The sequence below is a fragment of the Podarcis melisellensis genome (genome assembly GCF_964234715.1).
Source record: "Podarcis melisellensis genome assembly, chromosome: 2".
NCBI lineage: Eukaryota > Metazoa > Chordata > Lepidosauria > Squamata > Lacertidae > Podarcis > Podarcis melisellensis.
In genome coordinates, this window is record NC_138529.1 from 94272485 (window position 1) to 94298386 (window position 25902).

General features: G+C 45.4%; 1 protein-coding gene and 1 long non-coding RNA gene across 5 annotated transcripts; both read right to left on the reverse strand.

Moving 5' to 3' along the window:
- Positions 1 to 577: 577 nt before the first annotated feature.
- Positions 578 to 3404, reverse strand: GPR27 (G protein-coupled receptor 27). The gene has a single exon (XM_081900077.1). It carries the CDS (start codon positions 2614 to 2616, stop codon positions 1465 to 1467), a length of 1152 nt encoding a protein of 383 aa, XP_081756203.1. The 5' UTR covers positions 2617 to 3404; the 3' UTR covers positions 578 to 1464.
- An 8590-nt stretch (positions 3405 to 11994) lies between these two features.
- On the reverse strand, positions 11995 to 25105 carry LOC309365333. 4 transcript variants are annotated; one of them, XR_014166017.1, is made up of 5 exons: positions 25013 to 25104; positions 24458 to 24519; positions 14821 to 14928; positions 12521 to 12627; positions 11995 to 12113 (listed from the first exon to the last, which is right to left on the reverse strand). It is a non-coding gene; the product is annotated as an uncharacterized lncRNA (long non-coding RNA). The 4 variants fall into 4 exon arrangements; XR_014166018.1 differs by lacking the exon at positions 11995 to 12113 and adding an exon at positions 12147 to 12370 and having other exon boundaries at positions 25013 to 25105; XR_014166019.1 differs by lacking the exon at positions 11995 to 12113 and having other exon boundaries at positions 12147 to 12627; positions 25013 to 25105.
- Between the last annotated feature and the right edge of the window lie 797 nt (positions 25106 to 25902).

The following is a 25902-nucleotide window of genomic DNA, read 5'->3' on the forward strand; positions in this document are numbered from 1 at the left end:
CAACCTTCCGATCGGCTCAGTGGTTTAGACCACAGCGCTACCCGCGAAACCAGGGTCTAAGAACAAATCACAGTGCAAAGTCGAGGGTAGGGGATCTGCTTCTGCCGCCTTATTAAAAAACACCTGCCCATTTCCCAGGTTTTTCTTCCCACTGGAAACAATGGACATATAAATTTACACATGCAGGGTAATGCTCAAATCCCCCCCCCACACACACACACAAACACACACTTGGGGATGCTGAAGATCCAGAAGGGCTTTGGAGCCAAACTGCTGTGCAGAATGGCCCTGAAATTTTCCCTCACTGGACATACTAGTGCCACAACGCCAACCTCAGTTAAGTCAGAGATTCAGTTGAGCTGGCACATCTGAGAGGGAGGCACCACACCAGATCTCCCTCTTCCATGTTGTCTCCCAAATCAGAGGAATTGATCCAACCTGTCCTATAGTCCTGGGACAACCCGGCCAGGAACCACAGAAATACACCCATATATAATTATTATTTTCTTCCTGTAGCATAGGCTGTAGGCAAGCCATGCCAAAACAAGAGTAGAAAGCAAAGCATAAACATTTGATGTACGAGAATTGAACAGTGTTTTTATTAAAACAGTCAAGATGTACAAGTATTGTCCAGTATTTGTAGATAACATTTTAAAAAGCCAATAAAGTATGAAAGTCAGTGTGATTTTAAAAACCTGATATTGACAGTTTTTTTAAAGTTGATATGTAATCAATTTGCTTTTTAAAATTATCATTTCCTCTCCCCCCGCCCCACCAAAGGGGTTCTGAAATACTATGAAAGGAACAGTGCAACAAGAAAATGTAAGTTAGTCTACATCAAAGCAAGTGAACCTAATTCTCTTCAGGTCAATAGGAAATGACCCCATAACTTGAGTAAGGTTAAGATGTAGGTTAGGGTAGCATCTCACGTTTCCCTATTTCAGGCAAAGTTAGAAATTCACTGCTTTAAGTACTGAAATAAAAATTAATCCAAAAGCTCCCCAGCAAGAAATGACTTCTAAACACAGTACAGTTTCTCCTTCTTGGTCACCCTTTAAAAACAAACACTGTAATACAATATTTTGAGGTCATCAAAAATAACACTTTAGTATAAAATTTCATCTTGGCCTTTTATCAAATCTTACATGAATAAAATCGCTTAGCCTTTATCAAAACCAGTAGGGTCTTAAAAAAAACAACACAAAATTATGGCCTTTTTATCCATGTCAGAATCATTTGTAGAAATGTTAGAAGCAGCCAAGAAAGTTGGAGCCCTGTGTTACTTCCCCAATTTCCTCCCCTCCCCTCCCCCCCCAAATCTCCCTAACACATAAATAAATAAATATCTTAAAACCTAAGGGTGTGGGGGAAAGTCAAGGTGTCTCCTTAGATAACAATTTCTCAAGTGCATATACCAAAAAAAAAAGCGCATAGAGAGTACTATTTTCAATTGGAGAGATAAAACTACATCCCAAAATTCTTCAGATCACACAGAATGGTGCCTTGAGTATTTTGTATGCTTTGGCAGCAGAGGAAATGAGCTCTGAAACAGACTCTGAGCTCCTTGTTGAAAATGAAGCACAGGATGGGGTTGACCCCTGCCTGGGCAAAGGTCATCCAGACCGAAGTGGTCAAGTAGACTTGGGGGATGGCGCTAGCCTTGATGAAGACCCGCAGGTAACAGGCCACAATGTAGGGCGACCAGAGAAGCAGGAAGAGAAGGGTGATCATGTAGAACATCTTGCAGATCCTCTTCTCCGTTTTGAACTCCTCCAAGACCAGCAGCCTCTTGATCTGGCTATGGGTGGTGTTCTGCCGGATGCCCACCAAGGTGGGAGGAGTGGGACCCCGGCCAAAGCCAGCGGTCCAGTTTGCGGCCGCCTGGCCGGTGGCCCCGGGCCCGTGGAAAGTCCAGTTCTGGCTAATGGCCGGCACCAACTGAGCGGGCTTCATCTTGCGGTGGCTATGGATGAAGAAGAGGAGCTTGACGTACACCAGGTGGGTGGCGGCGACGACGGTGGCGAGCATGAGCATGAAGCCCAGCGTGTCGTTGGCCTTGACGTAGCGGTGCTCGAAGATGCACTGCTCCTCCTCGCGGATGAACTTGTAGGTGCCCACGTCGAAGACGGGCGGGAAGGCCATGGCCATGGAGAGGGTCCACACCATGCACACCACCGCCAGGCAGGTCCAGCCCGTCATGCGCTTGGCGTAGAAGCGGTGGTGCGCGATGGCCATGTAGCGCGTCACGCCCACGCAGAAGAGCAGGAAGGCGGCGTGGAAGCAGAAGAGCACGGCCAGGAAGGCCAGCACCTTGCAGCTGAGCGCGCCGTGAGGCCAGGCGCCCGCGCCGCTGTGCACCGACAGCATGACGAAGGGGAAGCAGGCCAGCGAGCGCAGCCCGTCGGCCAGGCACAGGTCCAGCAGCAGGTAGTAGGGCGCGCGGTGCAGGGGCCGCTCCTTGAGGATGAGCCACGCGAAGAGCCCGTTGCCCGCCAGGCTGAGGCACAGGATCAAGCCCAGCGTGGTCAGCTTGAGGCCCGAGGCGCTGAGTAGGCCGCCGGGGCCGGGCAAGTGCGGGCTGCTGCTGCTGCTTGCAAACTCGCTGGCGTTCGCCATGGAGCGAGGCTGAGGATCGCCCACCTCCCCGCCGACCCTGAGGCACAAACGCTGCGGAAGGAGCGAGCAGACGGGGCTTCTCCTCAACAGCAGCTAGCGGCGCCGCCGCCTCGCCCCGCCGGGCTCTCCCGCCTCCGAGACCAGCTGCCTTCTTCGCCTACCGCCGCCCGATCTGCTCCTCTCCGCGAGGGCGGCATCGTCCTCCTCCTCCCCGCTCCTTCCCCCGCGCCTCGCCCCCCAGCAGCGGCCACCTCGAGCTGTGCGGGCGCCGCCGGGCGCAGCCCATTCCCGCGCGCCGCTGCGCTCAGCTCCGCCGAGCCGACGCCGCCTCCGTCTCCGCCAGCATCGCAATCGGCTCCTGGCTCGTTAGGGGGCGGCCATCGCCGTCGCCATCCAACTTTAAAAGGCTCCCGGGAGGGATGCAGCAGGCGACCCCGGCAGGAAGCAGCAGCAGGAGAAGCAGGAGGAAAGGCTGGCACCGACGAGGGTCCCCTTTCCCCGGCCTGGGGCGCGCTGCCGCCGCCCTGCCAGCATCGCGCCTTTTGTTGCCCGCCGCCCTCCTCCTATTGTCTGCTTCCTCGTCTCTCGCTCGCTCGCTCTCTACCGACTCCTACCGCACGGCTTTCGCAGCGGAGGCCGGGCTTCCCTCGGCCACTTTCTCCTCCGCGCCATCGCCGCCGCCGCCGCCGTCTTCCGAGCCAGCGGCAGCGCCGAGGGGAAGGGCGAGCGCGCCGCCACGACGCGCGCAGGGGGCCGCGGCTCGCGATCGAGGGCCGGTATTGGCTGGGGCCGCGCTTCCGGCGGGGAGGCTGCTGCTGCTGCTGCTGCCGGAGATCAGGTTCAGGGGTGGGGTGGGGTAGTAGGGGGGCAGGCTGAGCCTGCGCAAAGAGGAAGGCAGAGAGATGGAGGGGCGGGGAAGGAGAGGTGGAGGGGAGTGCGGAGGCAGAGGCAAGCCGCAGGCGATGGCAGCTGCCTCTCCTCTGCCTCTCCCTCTAAGGACCAGCGAAAGCGCTCAGAGGCATCGGCGCCTGCTTGCCGGCGGGGCGAGAGGGGGGGTTCTCAGCAGCAGATGGGGGAACAATGGCCATTCAGCAGTCCTGTTGTTGTTGCTGCTGCTGCCACAGTCATCCGCCGTCCGTGAGCATCCTGACAGATCCGGAGCGAATTGGCCCAGATGACTGGAAACACCGCTAGGCGAGCCCCAAGACCTGCGGTAGAGAAGCACGCAAAATTAAAATTAAAAGACACCTGAGTTCTAGACTGGCTGTCTGACCATTGAACACCAGGGCTGGGCCCCACGATGATAGGAAGTTCTCGCCCATCAGAATTCATAAAATCATAGAATTTTAAGAGTTGGAAGCGACCCTTGGGGTCCTATAGTCCAACCCCTTACAATGCAGGAATATGCGACTATCCTATACGGGGATCGAACCTGCAATCTTGGCGTTACCTAGAACCCTTGGGAGGGGTTGGCTGTGTACCCACTGTGCGTTTAAAGGTGTTTCCCTGCCCACAAGAATCCTGGAGACTACAATTCCCAGCACTCTTAAACTACAGTTCCCATGATTCTTTTCTTAAGGAGAGGGGAGGAGACACTTTAAATGTGTCCTAAAAGGATGGTGTGTATGCAGTGGCTTTGACGTGAACAAATACTTCATGGACCCCATTTCCCACATTCTCTGCCAAAATATCTCTTACCTTCATCTCAACATTCCTCCCTATTGCCAGCAATCAAAATCTACAAAAGAGATTTCTTCTTTGTATAGTTTCATTTTGGATTCAATGTAATTTTTGTTGTAATTTTGCATTGAAAATAAAATTTATTTTAAAAAAATCTACGAAAGAGAATGGCCTAAACATGCACGCTCTACCTGGTTGGCAAATTTAGCACCTGGGTATGTGTTCCATCCATCATGATGTCAAAAACAGCCCTGTGAAGGCAGGCTCCAACATCAGAAGTCGGAAACTCCCCTGGAGGTAGGTAGAGAAGGCAAACACCCAGGGAAGCAAGAACAGCTGGCTGCCTGTCTCTGTTTGTCACTCCTTGTTTATCTTGTCTCTCTCTTTTCAAGGTTTAATCATCCCTGTTTCTCTCCCTCTCAACCCCTAGGCATAATTAGCCCCTCTAGAAGAGATGATAAGCTGAGATAAACGGGTTGTTTGGGATCCCCTCCAGCCTTCTCTGCCTCTTTAGAGAAGGGCAGAGGCTTCAGAAATCTCAGCAGCCAGAGCCCGATATCCATGTACGCAGCAGCTTTTGACATGATGAGCCTGACATTCAGCCAGGATCTCAAATTCCTGATGGTCACCGTAAATCCCTGCTTTAGCGTGTGAAAACGGAATTGCCGGAGCCCCATATTCTCATGCCTTGGCTTGCTCCTCTTGGCCCCTGTTTAAAAGGCAGGATTCATGACCCATGTTCTCAGGGACAGAGGTAAAAATGTTTCCTTTTGCAGCTAAAAGAGGGGGAAATGACCCCTCACCTAATGCTCACTAATCCCCAGATTAATGCCTTGCCATTTTGACCAGTCAGCAGTCAGCGCAATTGAAGGCAGTGGCACACAGCTGGTGGCAGATTATAGGCCTCTCAGCATAATATGGAATGGGGCTATATGCAAAGTAATTTACAGGGCCAGATTTTAACAGTTGCAGGTTATTTCTGTAGGACTGCACATTTATTTCACTAAGAAGAGCTGGCTGGTTTTGATCGTTGACAGGCATTTACCAGTATGACCATATTGCACATATATTCAGTGAGCTACAGTGTTAGTTTTCAGGTACAATGGAAAGCGCTGGTTTTTACCTCCATGAGAGAGCACACGATGCTCTGGGACACGAAAGGTCCAAGGCTCAGAAAGATTCCTCAGATAGCAGTTGCCAGCCAGTGTACACAATACGGATGCACTTTGAGCAGCAGTCGCTTGCTTCCTATGTTCCAGAATGGTCTGGGATTAAGATAGCCAAAGAGCCACCTGCTGCTGTAGTGAGTGGTGTTAAGACTGATTCTGGAGACCCTCCGATGACCATTTCAGCTGCTTGACAGATTCAAACCATTATACAGTGGCTGATGTTTTAATGCAGCCTTTCTCAACCTGTGGATCCCCAGATGTCGTTGAACCACAACTCCCATCCCCCCCTAGCTAGCAAGGCCAGAGCTCAGGGGTGATGGGAGTTGTAGTCCAACAACATCTGGGGACCCACAGGTTGAGAACCACTGTTTTAATGGGATTTTGTTAAGGCTCCTTGGTTGCCATCAGTGATGTACTTTGGTCATCTGAGACTGTCTGCTTACAGGGGGCAGGGTCTTTAGATCATCAGTCTTGCCCAACCTGGTTCCCTCAAGATATTTTGGACTGCAGCTCCCATGCTGGCCAGGGCTGATGGGAATTGTAGTCCAAAACAGCTGGAAGTCACCAGGTTAGTGAAGCCTGCTTTAAATGGCAATGTACATTACTTTTAAAATGTAGTAAGCCAGCCCTGCTGCTAATTCTGCTGGCTCTCTTTGGACCTCTGCCCAATAATTCAGCCCTGACAGCACTAGATACCGTTAGGCACAAAAATGGCAAACAAATAACAAACAAGTTTTGTGGGACTTCCTTCCAGCTGAGGTCAGACAGCTCCCTGCTGAGCGTCCAGTACCTATTGAAGATTTTTATTGCAGCAGGCATTTTGATTGAAATTTGATTTTATATTTCTAACTGGTTTATTTTTATATTGTATCTTTGTAAGCCGCTTAGAGACTTTTGTAGTGAAGGGTTATGAGATATATAATATTTTCTCTGTGTGTGTTTTCTCCAAATCAGAGTCTATTATTTCTCCAAACCAGCTTATGAAATGGGTATTTGGGAGAGGACTTATTGAATAGTAAATGAACAGTTCATATTTACTCAGTCCGGAACATGAGATAAAACAATTTTAAATAGATAAAAATTATTGTTATGAAAATAAAAAGGTACTAAAAGCTGTGCACAATTCAGTAGATCATTCTGCCTGTTCCTCAGTTCCAACACTGTTTTTTTGTATGCCAGAAGGCCAAAGTCTCCTTCACTTTACACCACTGCAAATGTGATATGACGCCATGAAACGGTTATATTTTACATAACTGACTCAGACTGCAGCCTGAAGACTCATCCAGGGCAATTTAGGCTAATTTGTCATGTATCCTAAATAGGTTTCATTGACCCGTGGCTTTGTTCCCTTTGCAGCTTTTGACATTGCCCTGGTAGCAAAATAAGAGATAATTGAATTTGGGGGTTTTGCTTACCACTAGCACATACAAGCTGGTCTGACTTGCTAGGTTTCTCATCTGCATGCAGTACATTGCCAATGGGTTGGTTAGTGTTTGTGCAGCTTTTGATACATTTCACACATTTTTATAGAGAGTACATGGACACCATCCCTCTAGGCTTAATAATTCTTCACCCAAAGGCTCCCTCTGAAGTCAGCAGCAATATATTTGAGAAGGTAGCTAACAGCAGTGATATAAACAGTGTAGGAGAAACTATTGTGGTCCCATTGGATTGTGTGTTGTTAAGGCTGTAACTGGGAGGCCTTAGTTTGTTACCGGAAAAATCCGAGGGCTCCCTTGGACAAAAAGTAAAGACACCAACCAGAGTAAATTGGAGCAAATCAGCAGCCTGTAGGCTTGGCCTTTATTGAACTGTTGCAACAGGGTGTTCCCCTCACTTGCAGGAGAGAGGAAAGACACAGAAAAATGGTGTGCAAGACTTTATAAAAACTTTTGAAATTCCCATCCTCTAGGTCAAGCCCACCCCCAGAAACATCATGCATACATTACAGAAAGGAAGGGTTGAGGGAGGAGTTGTGGTGGTAACCTGAGTGTCCTGTCACCTGGCTGGTTCCCTTCTCCCCCCCCCCCCATGAGTCATTTTCTGAAGACAAAAGGTAGTCGCAGATCTGATCATTGTCCTTTGTTCCAGTCCATGCTGAATCCACTCCCATATGGAAGTTCTTTGTGATCTTGATTGTCTTCTGTCTAGGACCATCCGGGTTGGCATAGCGACTGGGCAGGGCTCCTGTGGATGTGCTGGGATGATGAAGGGATTATGGTGCCCTGTATCAAACCTTCCCCATTTTGTAGTCTTTCCTTCATGGAGTAAAATAAAAGTGGAACAGTGCAAATCTGATGTATGGTTGATTTTTCTATGAATTTATAACACAAGTGTGGCGTATGTAGCGTGTGAGTGTGTGTGTGTGAAGTTTGTACAAACTGAATGATTGGGGTGGGGGGTTCCTGCTACAAGTTCAAACTGCATGCAGTCAAGAAAGCCCCGGTTTGCCAGCAGTAAAGATCCATTGCTTAGCCTTAAGTTCCCTATCTGGAAAACAGAGACAACAAGCTCCCAGATAAGAAATTTTGATGGCAAAGCAATGCTGCAGATCCTTTGAACAAGGTCTGTGCAAGCAGTGTTATTCCTATTGCCTGTTAAGAAATCCAAATGTGTCACAAAGTGAGACCATGCTGTTTGCCAAGAAGACTCAGATATTGGGCCCAGAATTAAATATATGTATCAAAATGCAAAATAGCCTCACACTGACTGAACTACAGTTCCACAGAGGAGCCTTTAAGTGCTGGGTTGTGTTACTGATGTGATGGATGGAGCTAGGAAGGCTGAGAAAATTAGGTATGCTATGGGCTAGGATGCTATTTATTTATTTAGAATACTTGCACCTCACTTTATAGTCCCAAGAGGGTCTCAAATCAACTTCTCTCTCTCTCTCTCTCTCTCTCTCTCTCTCTCTCTCTCTCTCTCTCTCTGTGTGTGTGTGTGTGTCTGGTATCGGAAACAAACATGTGACAGGATTATCCAAGTGGCATTTGCTGTCTATATTGTTGGTCTTCATTTATGTTGACTTGCCTCCACCTTCTAAGCAGCGGAACCCAAGGAAAGGGGGCTGAGAAGCTAGAACTCACGCAGCCCACAACGGAGGCAAGTCTTTCCTTGCTGGTGGTTGCCAGGCAACAGCTCCCACAAAGGTTGTCTGAGGGAAAAGCAGCTAAGGTGGTGGTTCTGGTTCAGTATATAATGGAGCCAAATCACGAGGAAACTACAAATGCCCTATCATGAGCCACACTTTTGTCAGCTGTGGTGACTTTGCAAGAAGGCTGCTCAGATGTCAGTTGGTAATTGTTAAAGCACTGTACTCAGTAGGAGTGGACATAGGGGGCACAATTCAAATAATGAGTCCTGTCAGCTGGAACCCTGCACAAGGGCTTTCATTTGTGCAACAGTGCTTCCCACCCCCCAAATGGCTCAGAGAGCCAGTGTGGTGTAGTGGTTAAGAGCGGTAGTCTCGTAATCTGGGGAACCGGGTTCGCGTCTCCGCTCCTCCACATGCAGCTGCTGGGTGACCTTGGGCTAGTCACACTTCTCTGAAGTCTCTCAGCCCCACTCACCTCACAGAGTGTTTGTTGTGGGGGAGGAAGGGAAAGGAGAATGTTAGACGCTTTGAGACTCCTTAAAGGGAGTGAAAGGCGGGATATCAAATCCAAACTCTTCTTCTTCTTCTTCAGGGGGCCCAGGAGATCTCCCAGAATAGCATTTGGGGGGAGGGAGGACCATCATTGCCCTGATGGAATGATCACCTTAGCACAATGTCCGATTCTTGCCAGTGGCAAAACATGCCACATGCCACAAGATTAGTAGATACCAAGAGGTCAATTCACAGTTAGCCAAGGCAAAGATCCATGAACAAATAGGCAACTGTTTTGGAGGACCATTCTAGGTTTGAAAAGACATAATTCAGGGTTCAGGTCTGAGAAAGTCAAGCATGGGTAGGTAATACGACCAGGGCCACAAGTGTTCTGAAATCCAAAAAGCAAGCCATGTCAGGATAATGAAACCAGGTGGTTCTTCAGTCTGTTATGCTGAGGAGCTAGTTGCAAATGAGAGCCACTTTCAGGACTTGTGCTCTAAAAGGATGGTCCTTGTTTGTCACCCGAATTCCACTGCTTGACATCACTTCAATACCCGGGAAACCAAGCCAGTTGCTCTGTGTGCAGATGTAATTCTGCAATAACTTTTTGTGAGCTCTTTACCCAGTGGAGGCTAGTGTGCTTTCGAACTGCTAGGTTGGCAGGAGCTGGGATTGAGCAACGGGAGTTCACCCCATCATGTGGATTCAAACTGCTGACCCTCCAATCCCCAAGCCTAACTAGCCTAAGGGATGGACCCGGCTGCCTGGTTCCTGCTCAAGTCTCTGTGTTGCCCTTGAAGAACACAGCAGGAGCAAGGATGGGGGCAAAGCTAGAATGTGTCGATTCTGCTTGCCATTGGCTCTGGCTCCACCTACTGTTGGCCTCCTTGCCTTCTGCCCTTCCATTCTCAATGGGCACCAGTTACTACTGTATTTCTCTCTATGCCAGTGGGTAGCTGTTTTATGAACTGGTGACTGATATATGACCTATAGCTGCTCAATCTAGTGAGCACCCCTGTCAAAGGATTCCATTTCGTCCGGGATCCTGTTTTCCTAATGGGTGGCTTTGTTCCCAGTTACGCTCTTAAAATAGTTGCTGAGTAAGTTCCACTCTGCCCGCAAACCTTCTCTGCTACAAGAACATCTCCTCTTCTTTTTCTCCATCTGACTGTGAGTAAGGCAGGGTTGGCATCTCTATTCTTCTCCATAATTGAGTGGGAGATTATTTTGACTGGAAACAGCCAGACGTGAGTAGCACGCCTATGAATACCTCTCCATCGATTCCATTTGCTTAGAGGTTTTTTTTATTTACCCATGTAGGATCCTAAAAAGGCTGGCTCAAAGGAATTGGGGGCGGGGGGAGAGAGAATAAGCCGATACTGTATTCAGTTTCATCCCTGCCTTTTGTAAGTCGGATGCCTGTGTGCCACAGGCAACAGGCTGCTCTTTGGAGACCCTGCTTTTTTGGAACAGCTCCCCTGTGACAACGCGACACAGCCGAAGCCGGAGCCATGAGGGAGGATGTATCATCCAGTAAGCATGCATTCACGTTGTTCAATGTGAGCCTTTGATTGCTGCCGCTGCCAAATGCTGTGCAGGCTGAAATGTGTTGGATGGAGGTTTCCAGACATTTGGTGTAGAGGGTTGGATGCAACGCAGCCAGTAGGCTCTTTGATCCCGCAGTGGTTTCCTCCATCAGCAGAATCAGGAGGGAAAGCAGTTTCTCAAAGATTCCTCGTGCCCCTCTACAGATCCCCATGCACGCACACCCAAAATGTGCTAGAGAGCTGCAAAGTCCTAGTGGTCACAGGGCCTGGCTCCTGCACGCACTCCTGACACCAGTTGTGTCCCTAGAGAAGTCCTGAACCCTAACTGGAATAGGTCAAGATAGTCAGTTTCTTCCAAGAAGGTCTACAGCTGAACCACCACTGCATGATCACGCAGACTGGCCAGGAGCCATCTCCATCGCTCATTTCTTTTACAGTCCACTAGTAAAGTACTAAAATGGCAATTGTTAATCGTATCATGGCTTGCAAGCAAATGTTATGCCTCACCTCTATCTCCCCCTGAAGCACTTTAGCTTGGCAAGTGGCTATCTTGACATGAGGTAGAAGTTCAGTGTCATTATTTGTGAGAAAGTGTAGGTAGCTCGGTTCTGAAACCAGCCTGCGTTCCTGTCATCACACAGTGGGAGTTTTGTCAGTGTGAATTAAGGCAATCGTTTTTGAAGCTACACTTCATTCATATGCTTAAGTTGCAGAGGGTATGTCAGGTGGACACAGGAAAGTCAGCGAGACCCTAGGTGTTTGTCCCAGCTGGGGCTCCCAAACAGAATGCCAGCTGGCTTTAAGTGAAAAATTAGGCCTTTATTAGTACAAATGTACATAGGATCAGCCCCTAAAAAGTCAGAGGGAGGCTTTTATACATGCCCAATTACTAGGTGATGACCACTTAACCAGACAATTACAACAATCCTTCCCATCACAAGTACACACTTACAACACACTGTTGTTGCTCTTTGGCTCTTCAGACTAGCCCACCCCAACCTTCTTATTGAATACGTGAAACCATCTTTCTGTTAGGATATTTCCGTTCCACCTTAAGAGGGAGCAGGCTGTTTGAGTCAGAGTCTGCATATTTCCTGTTCACAGGATGTTTATGTTTGCTATTGCTTTCGTTTCTCTCTAGGTGCCTGAACACGCTAGCAGGCGGTCATGTTTTTCTTTGTTCTGACCAACACTGAATAAACTTGTAAATATGCTCTTTTGCTGTGTGAATTCTGCTGATAGAGTGTGCATCAGCCCAGGAATGCGGCAATCTATTTCTGGAGCTCATGCCGCTAATTGCTGATACTGTATCTACGGGAGATCGATGGACATCCGGAGACGACGTGGAGGCAGTGATGGCCTTTGTCTCCCTGGCAGTATCCCAACACTTTCCGTGTCTTTTATTTTTGTCTTCTGAGTAATTGCTGTGTATTAGTGGTCTGTCAATGTCTGCTTTCGGTTATCTGTGCTGATATTTTTGTTTTCTTCCGTGCTCTAGGACTTAGGGTGGATCTAGACACAGGAAAAACATACGCTATGACTAAGTCAGAAATTAGATCATTATAATGAAAGAAAGAAAAAATATCCATTGAAAACAGCTTTTTAAAATTTCCTGCTCTCTGGTGCCATCTGGTGTTGCATGTTTATAGCGCATTCAAATTGCTTTTTCTTTACTAATGTAGCTGAGTCCTTAGTGTCATTACTATGCTTGGCCGATCTCCTAGTGTTTCGTTCTCCATATATCCCATTCCTTTCAGTTGTACTAGGAACTGCAAGAGAGCACAGGCTTGCACACCCACTTCAAAACAGCTTGTTTGTTTTGGTAGGAAAGCTCGTGCACAGATTTCAAACTGCAAAGCTCTAACTGCACAAAATGGATTCAGGGATATAATTAAAATGGGGAGATTCTTCTACGTTACCTTTTTCCTCTTTCAACCTTGCTGCAATTCTTACTGCCACAATTTACAGGAACTTCACTGGGACACAGGAGACATATCTCTGGAGATTTACTAAAGTATATGCTGTCCTTTAAATAAGAAAAGAAGGTTTTTCAAGTGAAATAAATAAATTAAGGTCTTATGTATATAATAAAGGTTCATAAATGTACCAAGCAAACACATACATAGATATATAGGCCACATGCCTGAAGCTGCACAGGAGAGCAGCCATGGAGCCATTTTGACTCCCAGGCTGACCAGGTGTTTTCTCTGCAAGGTCAAATGGAGGAGCCTCCCCATTGTCTTCTCCTTCACAAATCCTGTCTTAAGGGTATGTCTGTGTATGAATAGGGTGAGCCTGTGACTTGGCACAGGAACTAAGTACGTATCATTACAAAAGACTGGCCAGGCTCCCCAGGGTATCAATCCAGTAAACTTTAACAGGTAACTTGCCAGACAGGAGGTAAACCACCCACTCAGATTATGAGGTAAACAACCCACTCAGATTTCTGCTTTAGCCTGCTCTTTCTGTGATGTAGGTATGATGTATCTGGGGTGGTGGTCTTGAGCTACACCCCTTCTGTGATGTAGGTATGTTTCTGGGGGTGGTCTTGGACTCCAATTTAAAATGTCTATATAAGGTCGGACACACCTTGGTTCTGGGTCCTCCTCCTCCTGCGTGTGAAGGGGGCACTCTGTTGCAACAGTTCAATAAAGATCAGGCTTACAAGCTGCTTTGCTTCTCAATATTCTCTGGTTGGCCTCTGTTTTTTCCTCCGACTGGTGGAGAACCAACAAAGGACTCTATAAGGGCTCTTGTGTCCCCCATAAGGGAATAAGGGCAGATTTTCGTTTATTACACAAGAAAGCAATGACTTTAAGCCTTGGCTTCAGATTCCACCATTATCCTAAGAGAGAGTTAGAAATGAATTATCTAGCATGCCCTTCATCATTGTGGGCCCATAAATATCACAACACAAACCCATCATTTGAAACAACAACAACGTTGCAGGTTCATAGGGGGAAAAGTGCCCCTTTAGCAGTGGCATCCTGAGCAAATCAGATCCAGGAGGGCTTGCAGTGTTCCTAGGACAGCATTTGTCCTAGATGACCAATGGAGATGACTTTATATTATTACGTATCTACTCTGGCCTCCATTAATCCTCACAACAACCCTGTGTGGTAGGTTGGTCTGAAAGACAGACAACCCCAAGGTCACCTAGTGAGGTTGAGTGGGGATTTGAACCCTCTAGCCCAGAGTCCCAAACCTTTTGGGCCTTGGGACACATTTAGAAATCTAAGAAACGCTTGTGGGTGATCTTGAGCCAGTCACTGCCTCTCAGCCTAACCTACTTCACAGGGTTTTTGTGGGGATTAAATGAGGAAAGGGGAAACGCCATGTGTGGCCCCTGAAGCTCCTTGGATAAAAAGTGGGGAGTAAGTGCAATGAATAAAATTAGGGTTGCCATATTTCAAAAAAGTAAAGTTCCTATCACCAGCAAAGTTGTTTTTTTAGAAACCCCCCCAAAAACCGACACACATATAGCTATAGCTATAGATCGATGTATAGATATAAAATAGGTCTAAGTGGTGATGGCCCCCACCAGCTGTTACCATTGGCTGCTAATGACCTATGATGTCATAAAGGAATGGAAGTTCAGTGGATATGAAGGGAAATGCTTTTTTTCCAGTGGAAAAAACCAGGTCCATGGTTGAGATATCCCACTCACTCTCTGTTTGCCTTCCAAGAATATTTGAGAACTACTAGGTGTTCCAGACACCATCTGTAGAAGGTAATCTAAGCCTGCTTTAATCTTTTGTAAATTTATTGTCTGCTCAAAGCTTTGTTATCATTGTTAGTTGATATGTTACTGTCCCTTTAAGTAAAAGCCCAGTAGAACCCTGGGGGAGAGGAAGGAAATGCAGGCTTCTGGGAATGCTGAGTCATGTTTTAGGCCTCTCTCAAGCTGCAGGAATAATTCTGCATGAAAATAAAGTTAAGTTTTTCATCCTTGGTTGGGGTGTAAAAAAGAAAGCAATGAAGAGAACTGTAGAGTTTCAGCAAGGTGAGGACAATTTATTTATTTTGTTCATTTGAAAACCTTTCCAACCTACTTAATATTTAGAAACCTCTAAGAAGTATGCAGACAAGCAACAAAAAAAATAAAATAAAACTGCATCATAAAAACAGAGTTATAAAAACCAGGAAAGCAGAATTATAAAAACTGATAAAAATTATCTTATTAATCTTAAGAATTCATAAATTAATAATCAGATGATACCTTGCACCTGCAGGGGTGAATAAAATCTATCCTAATGCAAGTTGCCATTGCACCGTTATGTCTCTGCTGTTGTTTAAAACAGGTAACCGAACCGATCAGCAGCACAGTCTGAAACAAACAGCATTGTTGGTAGTGTAGCACCCTGCTTGTGGTTAACGCTTAGCTGGAATGAAATATTCAACGCAGCAACAGAGAAATTAAAATAATAATTTATTTGTCAGACAAATAAATGAGAGGCTCAGTGGTATATGGTTACCAAGCTCTGGCCTGCCTCCTGCCATTATGGCCAGCACTTATATTCCCTTAATCCAGCCCCCTTTGCTCCTCCTTGGGCTGCCTCTGTTCAATCAGCCTGGTTGGATTTCCTATTGGCTGATTGCTATAACTAATCACAAAAAGATACACCCATTTCCTTCTATCCTTATAAGGGAGACAAAGAGCTATATATATGACATATAAGTAATAATATATCTTACATGGAATCTTAATTACCAGCTCACCTCTTGCCCTATTGCCTTCTAAAACAAATGTTTAATCTTACATTTTTATGTTCAACAGATGTCAAGGATCTTGAGTTCACATCAACATTGAAAGATTTCCTTCATTTAAGGTTTCTAAACAAATGCCTGACAACTATATATCAGAAGTGTTCGATGGCGTCTCCTGTCTGGCAAGGGGGGGCTAGGCTCATTTGCCCCTCTGGTCTCCTATTGCAATATGACTCTATGAATCTAGCATTTCTTAAATCCTTTGCATAATTACATTTAAGCCAATATATTTAAGCTATTATATTTCATACATTATCATAGGTAGCCTTTTAAAAGAATAAAGCTTCTCAAAGTAAAAAGGAAGGAACTCAGTAAAAAACAGCTTTTAAAAAGAAACCTCTTCTGTGTACACCCCTCCTTTCACCCCCCTTTCCAGCCTAAAAATAAAGTAAAAAGAAGCTTCTTCTCCAGCCAAGTCAGTTGTCTTTTTCACTGCTCTTGGCCTTTCAACCTTAGGAAGAAGATATGGCTCATTTTACTGGGAGGCACATTGGTATTATTTTACTATTTACCCATTCTTAATAGTGTTTTTTCAGCCTTGGGGCAGCATATGTAATTTCCCCTTTTTTATGACTTTGAGAATTGTTTTTCTACTATAAATCAATGGGGCCCTCTTGTCTTAGGAGAAAACCTCTTGCCAAGGTTTTTTCTGCCTGGCATGAAACCTTTGAAAATCTAAGCCCATTTAATTTAGGAACCTGATCAAGATATAAGCCAATATAAGTCTTGATTAAAAATGCAGTCTATATTCAGATGCCACATTCCCCCCTTTCAAGCTCAAGGACCTTGCTTACCAAGCGTCCTTGATAGCTTGATCTTCATCATATTCCTGAGGTAAAGCTCTGTATAGGGCCATGATATGAGGTAGAGTTTCATTCGAAATCATCTTGCTAATTGTACTTCTAAAACATGAGATGATACATGGCACCATACATAAAACCATTATTACTACCGTCAAGAAAAACAAGCAAGACAATAATATCCCTTTGAGTCCCGCAACATTAGGTAACCAATTGGTGAGCCATCCCATATCCCATCCTTCCCATGTTTATACTTGGACATGTGCTATATTCTCCATCTTTGTAGCCAACACACGGATTGCCTCACCATTATCAGAAATGTTAAAGCAACAGGCATTCCCTGTCAAGTTCAAGACTCCACATAGGCCTCCCTGCCTGGCAAGTACATAATCCATTCCCATTTTCAGCTGCATAATGGCGGCTCTACTTTCATCCAACTGTTGTGCAATAAGTCTCAAACTCTGGGCCGTTGCATTGGTTACAAGTTCCACTACTGCTTGCAATCGAATTATTCTGTTTAGATTATAAATAGGATCCCGTGCCCCTTGTATGAGCTCACCAGGATTCCAGGAGGCAGGATCATAATAGGCTATAATGCGCTCTGGCGGCCAATCATCAGTACCGCTCCAACTTTGGGTACTTCCTCCTGCTATACGAGAAATATCAGCATTCCTTCGTGTTCGCTTAGCTGAACTAGTGGGCATAATCCACATTGGTGGTAATACCCATCCCAGGAAACAAGTCCCACTCCATTTGGAAGGGAGTTTCTTGTATGCCCATTCTCCACATATCCACCACAACCATCGGGTCTGAGGTTTTTGGTACGTGGAGTACAGAAGGCGAAAATATCAAAAGAGGTAGAGAGTTCACAGTGCAGTATGTTAGATTGCCTTTTTCTGTCACAGTTATGTTCCATACCACTTTCCATGCATAAATAAAAGGAGGTGCACAGGGCAAGGTATTCCGAGTTCGATACGTAGTACCGTTTGCCCAGGTTTGACTATTCTTAATATAATCCCAAGTATAGTGGCAATGAGAAGAGCCTATCATGGTAGGGTCAGCTGCATCTGATGATTTATGCACACAGATTTCCCCTTGCACAGGTATAACTCGTATTGGTTTAGTTGAGTTCCAACCGGGGAAATTCTGTACTTCTGTTTGGTGTGGCATTTCGCTTACCATACCAATGGCACTTAATGGTATTGGTAATAAGGGCATACCTCCCTCTGAATCATCTGGCCCAAGAGAGCAAACAAGGCAATTAGTCCTATTTGCAACATTGGCTATCATCTCAGCTAAGCCTACCCACATATTGTGGTCATGGCGGAATCCATATTTAGCAAATTTGGTCAGATTCATGGACCCTTCCCCTTCCCAAGGGATCAGGATTAATAATAAAATCATGTTGATGTCTAGCATATGCATTCCTTCCACAAAAGATTACCTTATTGTGATAGCAAATAATTATTAGTCCCAATATAATTCCCCCAGTGACAGAAATGGGGAACCACCAAGACCGAAACATATATCCCGAGGATCCCCAATGAGTAATATCACTTATAATTGTTCCACAAGGGGGCAGTCAATCAATTGTATAAGAGAATCTTCCCGTTCACAATTGCTGGTTTAGACGCTCCTCAAGCTTCAGGCGTGCGCAGGTCAGCCAGCTTCCAGGTTGTGGCTGCAGCAGGCCGGTCGTCAAATGTTGCCCGTGACCTAACCCGCTCCCGGTAGGGCTAGATACAGGGGTTTTTGGAGAGAGTCAGTTTTAAAGGATTAGAGGGGTCACCTTTGCATGTCCAACTGCCTTCAGACTTCTTTAAACGAGAGTGATGAATCCAGGGGGTCACCTCAGCTACCTTCACCGCTGTTAGAATAGAGAGCAGGACGGTGTAAGGTCCACGCCACTTAGGTGCAAGTGGATCACGTTTCCACTCTTTCACCCATATGCTATGCCAGTCTGGAGCTGATGAATCGGCTTGGCAATGCTGCACGGCGTGTGCTTGAGGGCCCACCTGTTAAGATAAAAAAACAAACAAACACGGGAGAGAGACAAAAACACGGGAGAGATTGCACTTGTCCCTGTGTCACATGGTCTCCTATTTGTTTGAGGTCAGTTGGAATATCCTGAACAAAGGAGGGCGGCCTCCCATACAGGAGCTCAAAAGGTGACAACTTAAGTCTTTTTGTGGGTGCGCACCGAACACGAAACAGTGTTATGGGTCAGCAAGCACATGGGGATATTAAAGCAGCCTGTGCTTTTCCTTTGCAGGCTTGACACAGCCCGGCCTGGTCCCTGGGGTGCAGGGCCGTAAGAGATGGAGGCAGGCTGGGCCCTCTCCCTCCTGGGTGAAGCACCTGCCGGAAGCCTCGTGGCAATCATCCCCCCCCGGGGGCACACGCAACAGACACTGGGGCCAACGGAGCGTGGTGGGTTAGGGTGGCAAATGCCTCTCTGAGCTCCGCAGAAAAGCTGAACTTGCACCAGAGCCGCCTCTGACCCACATAATGGGCTATTGCCAGCTTGTATTTTAGGGAGCTGGTTTCTTGTTTTCAGCCTTGCAGCAGCAGTACCCGACTGCACACACTTAATGTGATCTCACAACAATCCTAGGAGGTAGGCCATGGTTATTCCCATTGTAGAAGAGAGGAGAAACGGAGTGATATAATGCCAGCAGTAGTATAAATATGTCCCCATACATGCACCATACAAATAAAGAGTGGACACATAGTCCTACAGATACAACCGACCCTTTGAGGGTGACCAAACTGTTGATGCGGCCCCCCGATGAATTTGAGTTTGACACCCCTGCTTTAGACATATTAGTGGGCTTCTGGCATGCCCTGCAGATGCCTTGCACAAGCGTCTGGCGGTAGGTAGTAAGCCTGGCCAGGTGAATTGCATTGTTTGGATCCCAATTAGGATCTTCCAAGGGAAAGTTGTCCTGGAGATGATGGTCAATATTATAAATATTTCCCACTCTGGCCTGCTCACGCAAATATATCTGTGCCTTTTCAATTATGTCTCTCCTTTCCTCAGTGGTGAAAAGAGTATTCAGGAGCTGGCGACAATCTGTCCAAATAGGACTATTACTATTGAGGTCACCAAGTCCATCATAGCCTGAGGTTTTTCTGCGAAAGATGGGGTGTTTTCCAATTCATCAGATCTGTAGTTGTGAATGGAATACATTGCAGGGTCGAAGTTCGAGGTGGCCGTGGTCCAGGTTGCCCATTAACCAGCACAGGCTCCTCAAGTGCATCAAATACTCTTCTAAGAGGGGCTACTACGTGACCTTTTTCTTCACTTTGCTCTAGGGGCCTCAAATCATAGGGGATGGTATTTGTCCCAAGGCGTTCTTTTAGCAGCTTTATACGCCTGGCTGTATTGCTTGCTGACCGATTAAGGTCTCCCTGTAACTTCTGTAATAATTCTCTAGGACTTGGATGTACAGGGGTTTGGGGTAGGCAATCAGTTGTTCCACTAAAAGAGACTGTAGATGGAGTTCTACTGGGACTCACAGGTGGAATAACCACTTCTGCTTGGGCTTCATTATAGGACTCCAATGCCTCCTGAAGATATTTATCATAATCTATCAAGGAATCAAGCTCTGTGACTCCACTCCCATTATTCATTCCAGTTTCTTGCCTTGGGGTTACAACTGGTGGAGTGTTTGGATTAGGCTCCCTTCGTTGTGGAGCATAGGGTGGAGGTGGAAGCACCTCTTCCTCTGGTCCCTCAAAATGGGTTTGAGTTTATTTGGCAAGATTCCTTTCCTAGCTTCGGCTTTTACAGCCAATAATTTGCATCGTTGGACTTTGCATTCCCTTATCCATGGAGGATTTTTTTTTTTTTTAATGTGCTCAGCCAGGAATCTATATATGAAAATTGTTCTGGGCACCCTCCAGTTTCTTTGGTGATGTTAGACCAAAGTTTGCTTACTAAATTTATATCAAAGGTTCCCTGGGATGGCCATCCAGTACTTTGTTTTGGCTACCCTAATTCACATAACGTTCTCAAGCGCTCTGGCGTCATTTTGACTCCATATGCCCCTGAGAAGGCTTTCTTAAAATTATTTAACATACATTCAAGAGGTGTATTTCCCCCTTTGAACCCCCAACTCCCATTGTATGGCCCTGTGAAGTATCCACTCAGTCACTCACACACACGCCTTACTGGGAAACGAAGTAGTACTCACTCCACACTTAGGTCAGCTACACATTGTACTTTCTCACACATGCAATGCGCTAGATACTTCAACCACACTCTACCTCCCAATCTTCCCTTTGCCCTACACCAGATCACCATCTGATGTACCCAGCCACCTAGCGTACTCAGTTCCCCTTTACTGAGACGCAGAAGTTTGATCAGGACTTCTCTTCCTCCCAATTAATTGGAGGGCCAAAACCCCTTAGTGCACTTACCCTTAGCTGGTTGCCTGTTTATTTCTCTGGTCCCCCCCGGTCCGTCGCCGTCAGTGGGCAGGGTATCAGACAGACGAGACTTCTGCGTTCCCCCTGGAAAAATTTACCAGTGCGCGCTGGGAAGCAGTTTAGAGATCCTCTCTCTTGTACCCTGTCCAATAGGGCGAAGGGGCTGCGTTCCAGCAGACCACTTATCCGAGTCACGGCACCATAAAATGTAGCACCCTGCTTGTGGTTAACGCTTAGCTGGAATGAAATATTCAACGCAGCAACAGAGAAATTAAAATAATAATTTATTTGTCAGACAAATAAATGAGAGGCTCAGTGGTATATGGTTACCAAGCTCTGGCCTGCCTCCTGCCATTATGGCCAGCACTTATATTCCCTTAATCCAGCCCCCTTTGCTCCTCCTTGGGCTGCCTCTGTTCAATCAGCCTGGTTGGATTTCCTATTGGCTGATTGCTATAACTAATCACAAAAAGATACACCCATTTCCTTCTATCCTTATAAGGGAGACAAAGAGCTATATATATGACATATAAGTAATAATATATCTTACATGGAATCTTAATTACCAGCTCACCTCTTGCCCTATTGCCTTCTAAAACAAATGTTTAATCTTACATTTTTATGTTCAACAGATGTCAAGGATCTTGAGTTCACATCAACATTGAAAGATTTCCTTCATTTAAGGTTTCTAAACAAATGCCTGACAACTATATATCAGAAGTGTTCGATGGCGTCTCCTGTCTGGCAAGGGGGGGCTAGGCTCATTTGCCCCTCTGGTCTCCTATTGCAATATGACTCTATGAATCTAGCATTTCTTAAATCCTTTGCATAATTACATTTAAGCCAATATATTTAAGCTATTATATTTCATACATTATCATAGGTAGCCTTTTAAAAGAATAAAGCTTCTCAAAGTAAAAAGGAAGGAACTCAGTAAAAAACAGCTTTTAAAAAGAAACCTCTTCTGTGTACACCCCTCCTTTCACCCCCCTTTCCAGCCTAAAAATAAAGTAAAAAGAAGCTTCTTCTCCAGCCAAGTCAGTTGTCTTTTTCACTGCTCTTGGCCTTTCAACCTTAGGAAGAAGATATGGCTCATTTTACTGGGAGGCACATTGGTATTATTTTACTATTTACCCATTCTTAATAGTGTTTTTTCAGCCTTGGGGCAGCATATGTAATTTCCCCTTTTTTTATGACTTTGAGAATTGTTTTTCTACTATAAATCAATGGGGCCCTCTTGTCTTAGGAGAAAACCTCTTGCCAAGGTTTTTTCTGCCTGGCATGAAACCTTTGAAAATCTAAGCCCATTTAATTTAGGAACCTGATCAAGATATAAGCCAATATAAGTCTTGATTAAAAATGCAGTCTATATTCAGATGCCACAGTAGTACATTCATTTTCACTACTGAGATTCTACTCATCAGGTATAAGTTCATTCTTCTCCATCTCTGTAAGTCTACTATAACCACATTTCATATTTTCAGTCATTTTGACATAACATTGCATTTTTATTCATCAACCAAACCCCCAGATATTTAACCTTCTTTTCAACTTTCAACCCTGTCAGACAGATCCTGTAATGTACCTTTAGATTTTTGATCCATGTTTTTTACTAAAACGAAATGGATCAACATATTCAATTTCATCCACGTGGGTCTGCCACCACTCTAGCAAGCAACGTACCCCACAAAGGGGCGTTTGTGAGCAAGCGTAGTTGTTCCTCCTTTCCCTCCCTGGTCCCCTTCCTATTTTCCTTTTGTTCTCACCAACAAACACAATGGGCAATGGTTGTGACGGTATCAAACTGAACATTTCCATGATTTTGTACACAGTGGAAACCTCTTTTCCTTGGGTGTGCTGTCTGTCATTCAGTGGAGTGAGTTAGACCCCGCCCCCGAGTTCTTTGATGAGCCACACTGAAATAACTGCTTCACCTTTTTCTCCCATGCAGACCACATGGATGCTACCATGTGATGGAACCAAGTTGGCAGGTGGAAGGAGGTGATCATCTGGCATCAGGATACTGTGGAGCAGATGAGAAGGCAAGCTTGCTTGCAAAAGCCAGTGGATTTGCAGAGTGGGTGGCGAGTTTGTGGCCTGAAGGTGGCTGATATCCATGGCAGAAGCTGGCTGATGTCCAATGACAGACCAAGCAGATATGGACAAGTAGCCGGAAGGTGGCTGATGTTTGGTAGCAGAAGCTGGCAGATGTAGGTGGATGGATGCTGGTGGAATTCACATTTGGAAGTTGATGGACCAGATGGCTTTGGTAGCACTTTTTGTATAGCGCTGCAGTAGCACCATATTTAACTTTGCTGTTTAATGTTGTTTGGAGGGGTGGAGCGCTCCCAAACATTTGGTCCCCATTGAAAACAATTGTTTTACCTAAACCAGGTAGAGATCCTAAGGAAGTGGAATCTTACAGATGGATCACCCTGTTCAACCAACTTTTTTTACATCAGTCTTGGCTTCCAGCAGGGTGATCCATACAATTGTCAATTCAGACCAAACCAGATTTACCCCAGGCAGACACAATGCAGATCACACATGCAGGTTAGTCAATATAATATATGACAGTAATTAAGAAGAAGAATCCCAGCCCTCTGGCATTGGTGTCACTGGACATTTACAAGGCCTTTGACGTTTTAGAATGGGGGTACTTTTTAAAGTCTTAGAACACTATCAGATGGGCAAAACATTCATGACTACTATCAGAGTCCTCTGTGCCTCTTACCAGGCCACTGTTAGCACAAATGCTGTGAATTTGAACTCTGTTCATATTGGCAGGTGAGCAAAGCAAGGTTGTCCCCTGTCCACATTGCTCTTTGCTGTTTCTCTGGAACCATTAGCAGTTTCATTACTCATGTATCAAGGGTTACCGGGGAAAGGTTGAATAGCATTTATTAAATTTTTATGCTGATGACATGATGTATATGTTACCTAACCCTCAGGAAGCCCTACCAATATTCAAATTAGCATTAGGAAAATAAAAAATAAAATACTGGGTCTTAGAACTAATCTTAAGAAGTTGCTGATAACTTGTTATAACATAGGTCTGATGGAAGAAATCAAGCTTAAACAAATGACGCGCTAAGTTGTATTATCGTCGGATCCAATAAGAAATGGGTTGACGTGGAAGGTGAAATGATACCAGACACAAAAATATGGGTGCTTCCTTTTATTAGGCTCTCCAAAACAACTTTAGATACAATGCATAGCCTATACACATTGAATATGCTACAGGTATGGAAAAAGTATGGAAAAGGTGGCAACGCTGTCATTCTCCTTTATGCTTGCCTCTAATGCCACAGTTTTCACCCTCAAGTCCAGGATTCAGCCTTGTGTAGTACAATCCTTTCATGGGGGGCGGGGAAACCCCATTTACATTCTGTAAAATAAATACAGGAGAGTCAGGCCTATCCTGGCTACAAGAAAGAGGTATTTACAGAAATTGCACAAATTTTAAAGTCTGAAATTCAGGCAACCCCACAACTTGCATTAAAAAATGTGTGGGACAACAATCTGAAAGTTTTCTTCAATACAGTTATTAACTTTGTGGCTGGCAGCTGCAATACTACCTTATAGCACAAAAATGGAAGACTTAACATGAATTGCCGCCTGCATTATGGTGAAAAATTTTTTGGTCTCTTGCTGAAAAAGTTAACTTTCAACATTTGTTGTAATCAGAGGCAAAGAACCTGTGGAACATGTACATGCGATTTGGTCAGACTTTATATCTTACAAGATATCTTATATCTTATATCTGACAACTTACAAGACTTCTTACCTGCACCTAAAAAAGAAACATGTATTTCCTGATTAGCATATATGTATAAATTGAATTATGGTTGTACTTACCCATTTTATATATGCATTTCTACAGCAACTTTCTGGGTTGGACTTAATTGTTCTTTGTTCTTCTGTAAAGAAAAAGAAAATGTTAGTTTTGTGAAATGCAATAAAAAAAATAAAAAAGAAGCAGGTAGATGTTGCATGGCTGAAGTTGGGTGATTTTTGTAGATGTAAGCCAGCGGAAGTTCACCCCTGAAGCTGTGAAGAGTGACTGATGGACTGGGTGTTTGCTGTTGAATGTTACTCTGCTGATGTCACCTTGAAGCTTTAAAAGGGGATTAAACAAATTCACGGTGTATATAGCTATCAGTGGCTGCTACTACTCACAGGATCAAAGGTATTACGCCTTTGCATTGGGGAACAGCATTGAGAGGGTGGTATTGTGATCACATCCTGCTTGTGAGCTTTCCAGAGGCATCTGATTGATCAATGAGAACAGGGTGTTCTTAAGACAATTTCTTACAGAAAGCGTAAATAAATGGTGGGCTGGTGGCTCTTCCTTACCATGTCTCCAGAGTTGGATAGAATAACTAGGAACTCCACCCTGCTCATGTTGCTCACCAACCCTGCCTACAGCTCCACCTCCCGGTGGAAAAACCCCCAGCCCGGAGCCCCCTACACATTGCCAACCTTCCCCAATCCATTAGACCCGGGGGTGGGGTGGACGACACCTAATTGTGATGTCACATGACTGACATACAGGTTGCCCTGTCCAAATCCCACATCAGAAATTGAAAGGGAGCATGTGGAAAGTGTTGCGAAGCATGCCCCGCACCGATCCTTTCAACCCTCTGCTGTTCCTTGGCATGTCCAATTTAACCAAATGCCTTGGTTAAAAGAAAAAAAAGGACATCCGACCATCCGAACACCTGCTGAAAACCTTTCTGTCCTGCTAGGCCTATCCTTCCTCAATGGTTTGCTGATGTCTGTTTTTAACCTTTTTGCTTTTAACTTGCTTATGTTTCTACTGTATGGTTTTATTGTTGTAAACTGCTTAAACAAACCAAGGACACATGCAAAGCAGTATGCAAATACTTTTATAAATAACTAAATCTGAACAATCAAATAGCCTTAGTAGCAGTTCGTACATCGTCCCCCTTCTAGGGCAGCCCACTCTCTTCTCTGTCTCTCACACAAAGGGTCTCACTCTGTGGCTTGGGAGCTACATAAACTCTTTGCACACACACACACACACACACACACACACACACGACTTTCCAAACCACCCAAGGTCTCACCTTGAGTTGCATGAATTGTTCCCGTCCTCCATAGTAGCAACAAAGTAAAGGCAGATACGGAAGAAAAAGGGAGTGACCTGCTGTTTTGGTGGATAGAAAAGTGCTTTATAAAGTGGTACCTCTGGTTACGAACTTAATTCGTTCCGGAGGTCTGTTCTTAACCTGAAACCGTTCTTAACCTGAGGTACCACTTTAGCTAATGGGGCCTCCCGC

Bases quoted from the DNA above. Each gene is read 5' to 3' on its own strand.
- GPR27 (XM_081900077.1), bottom strand. From the start codon at position 2,616: ATGGCGAACGCCAGCGAGTTTGCAAGCAGCAGCAGCAGCCCGCACTTG.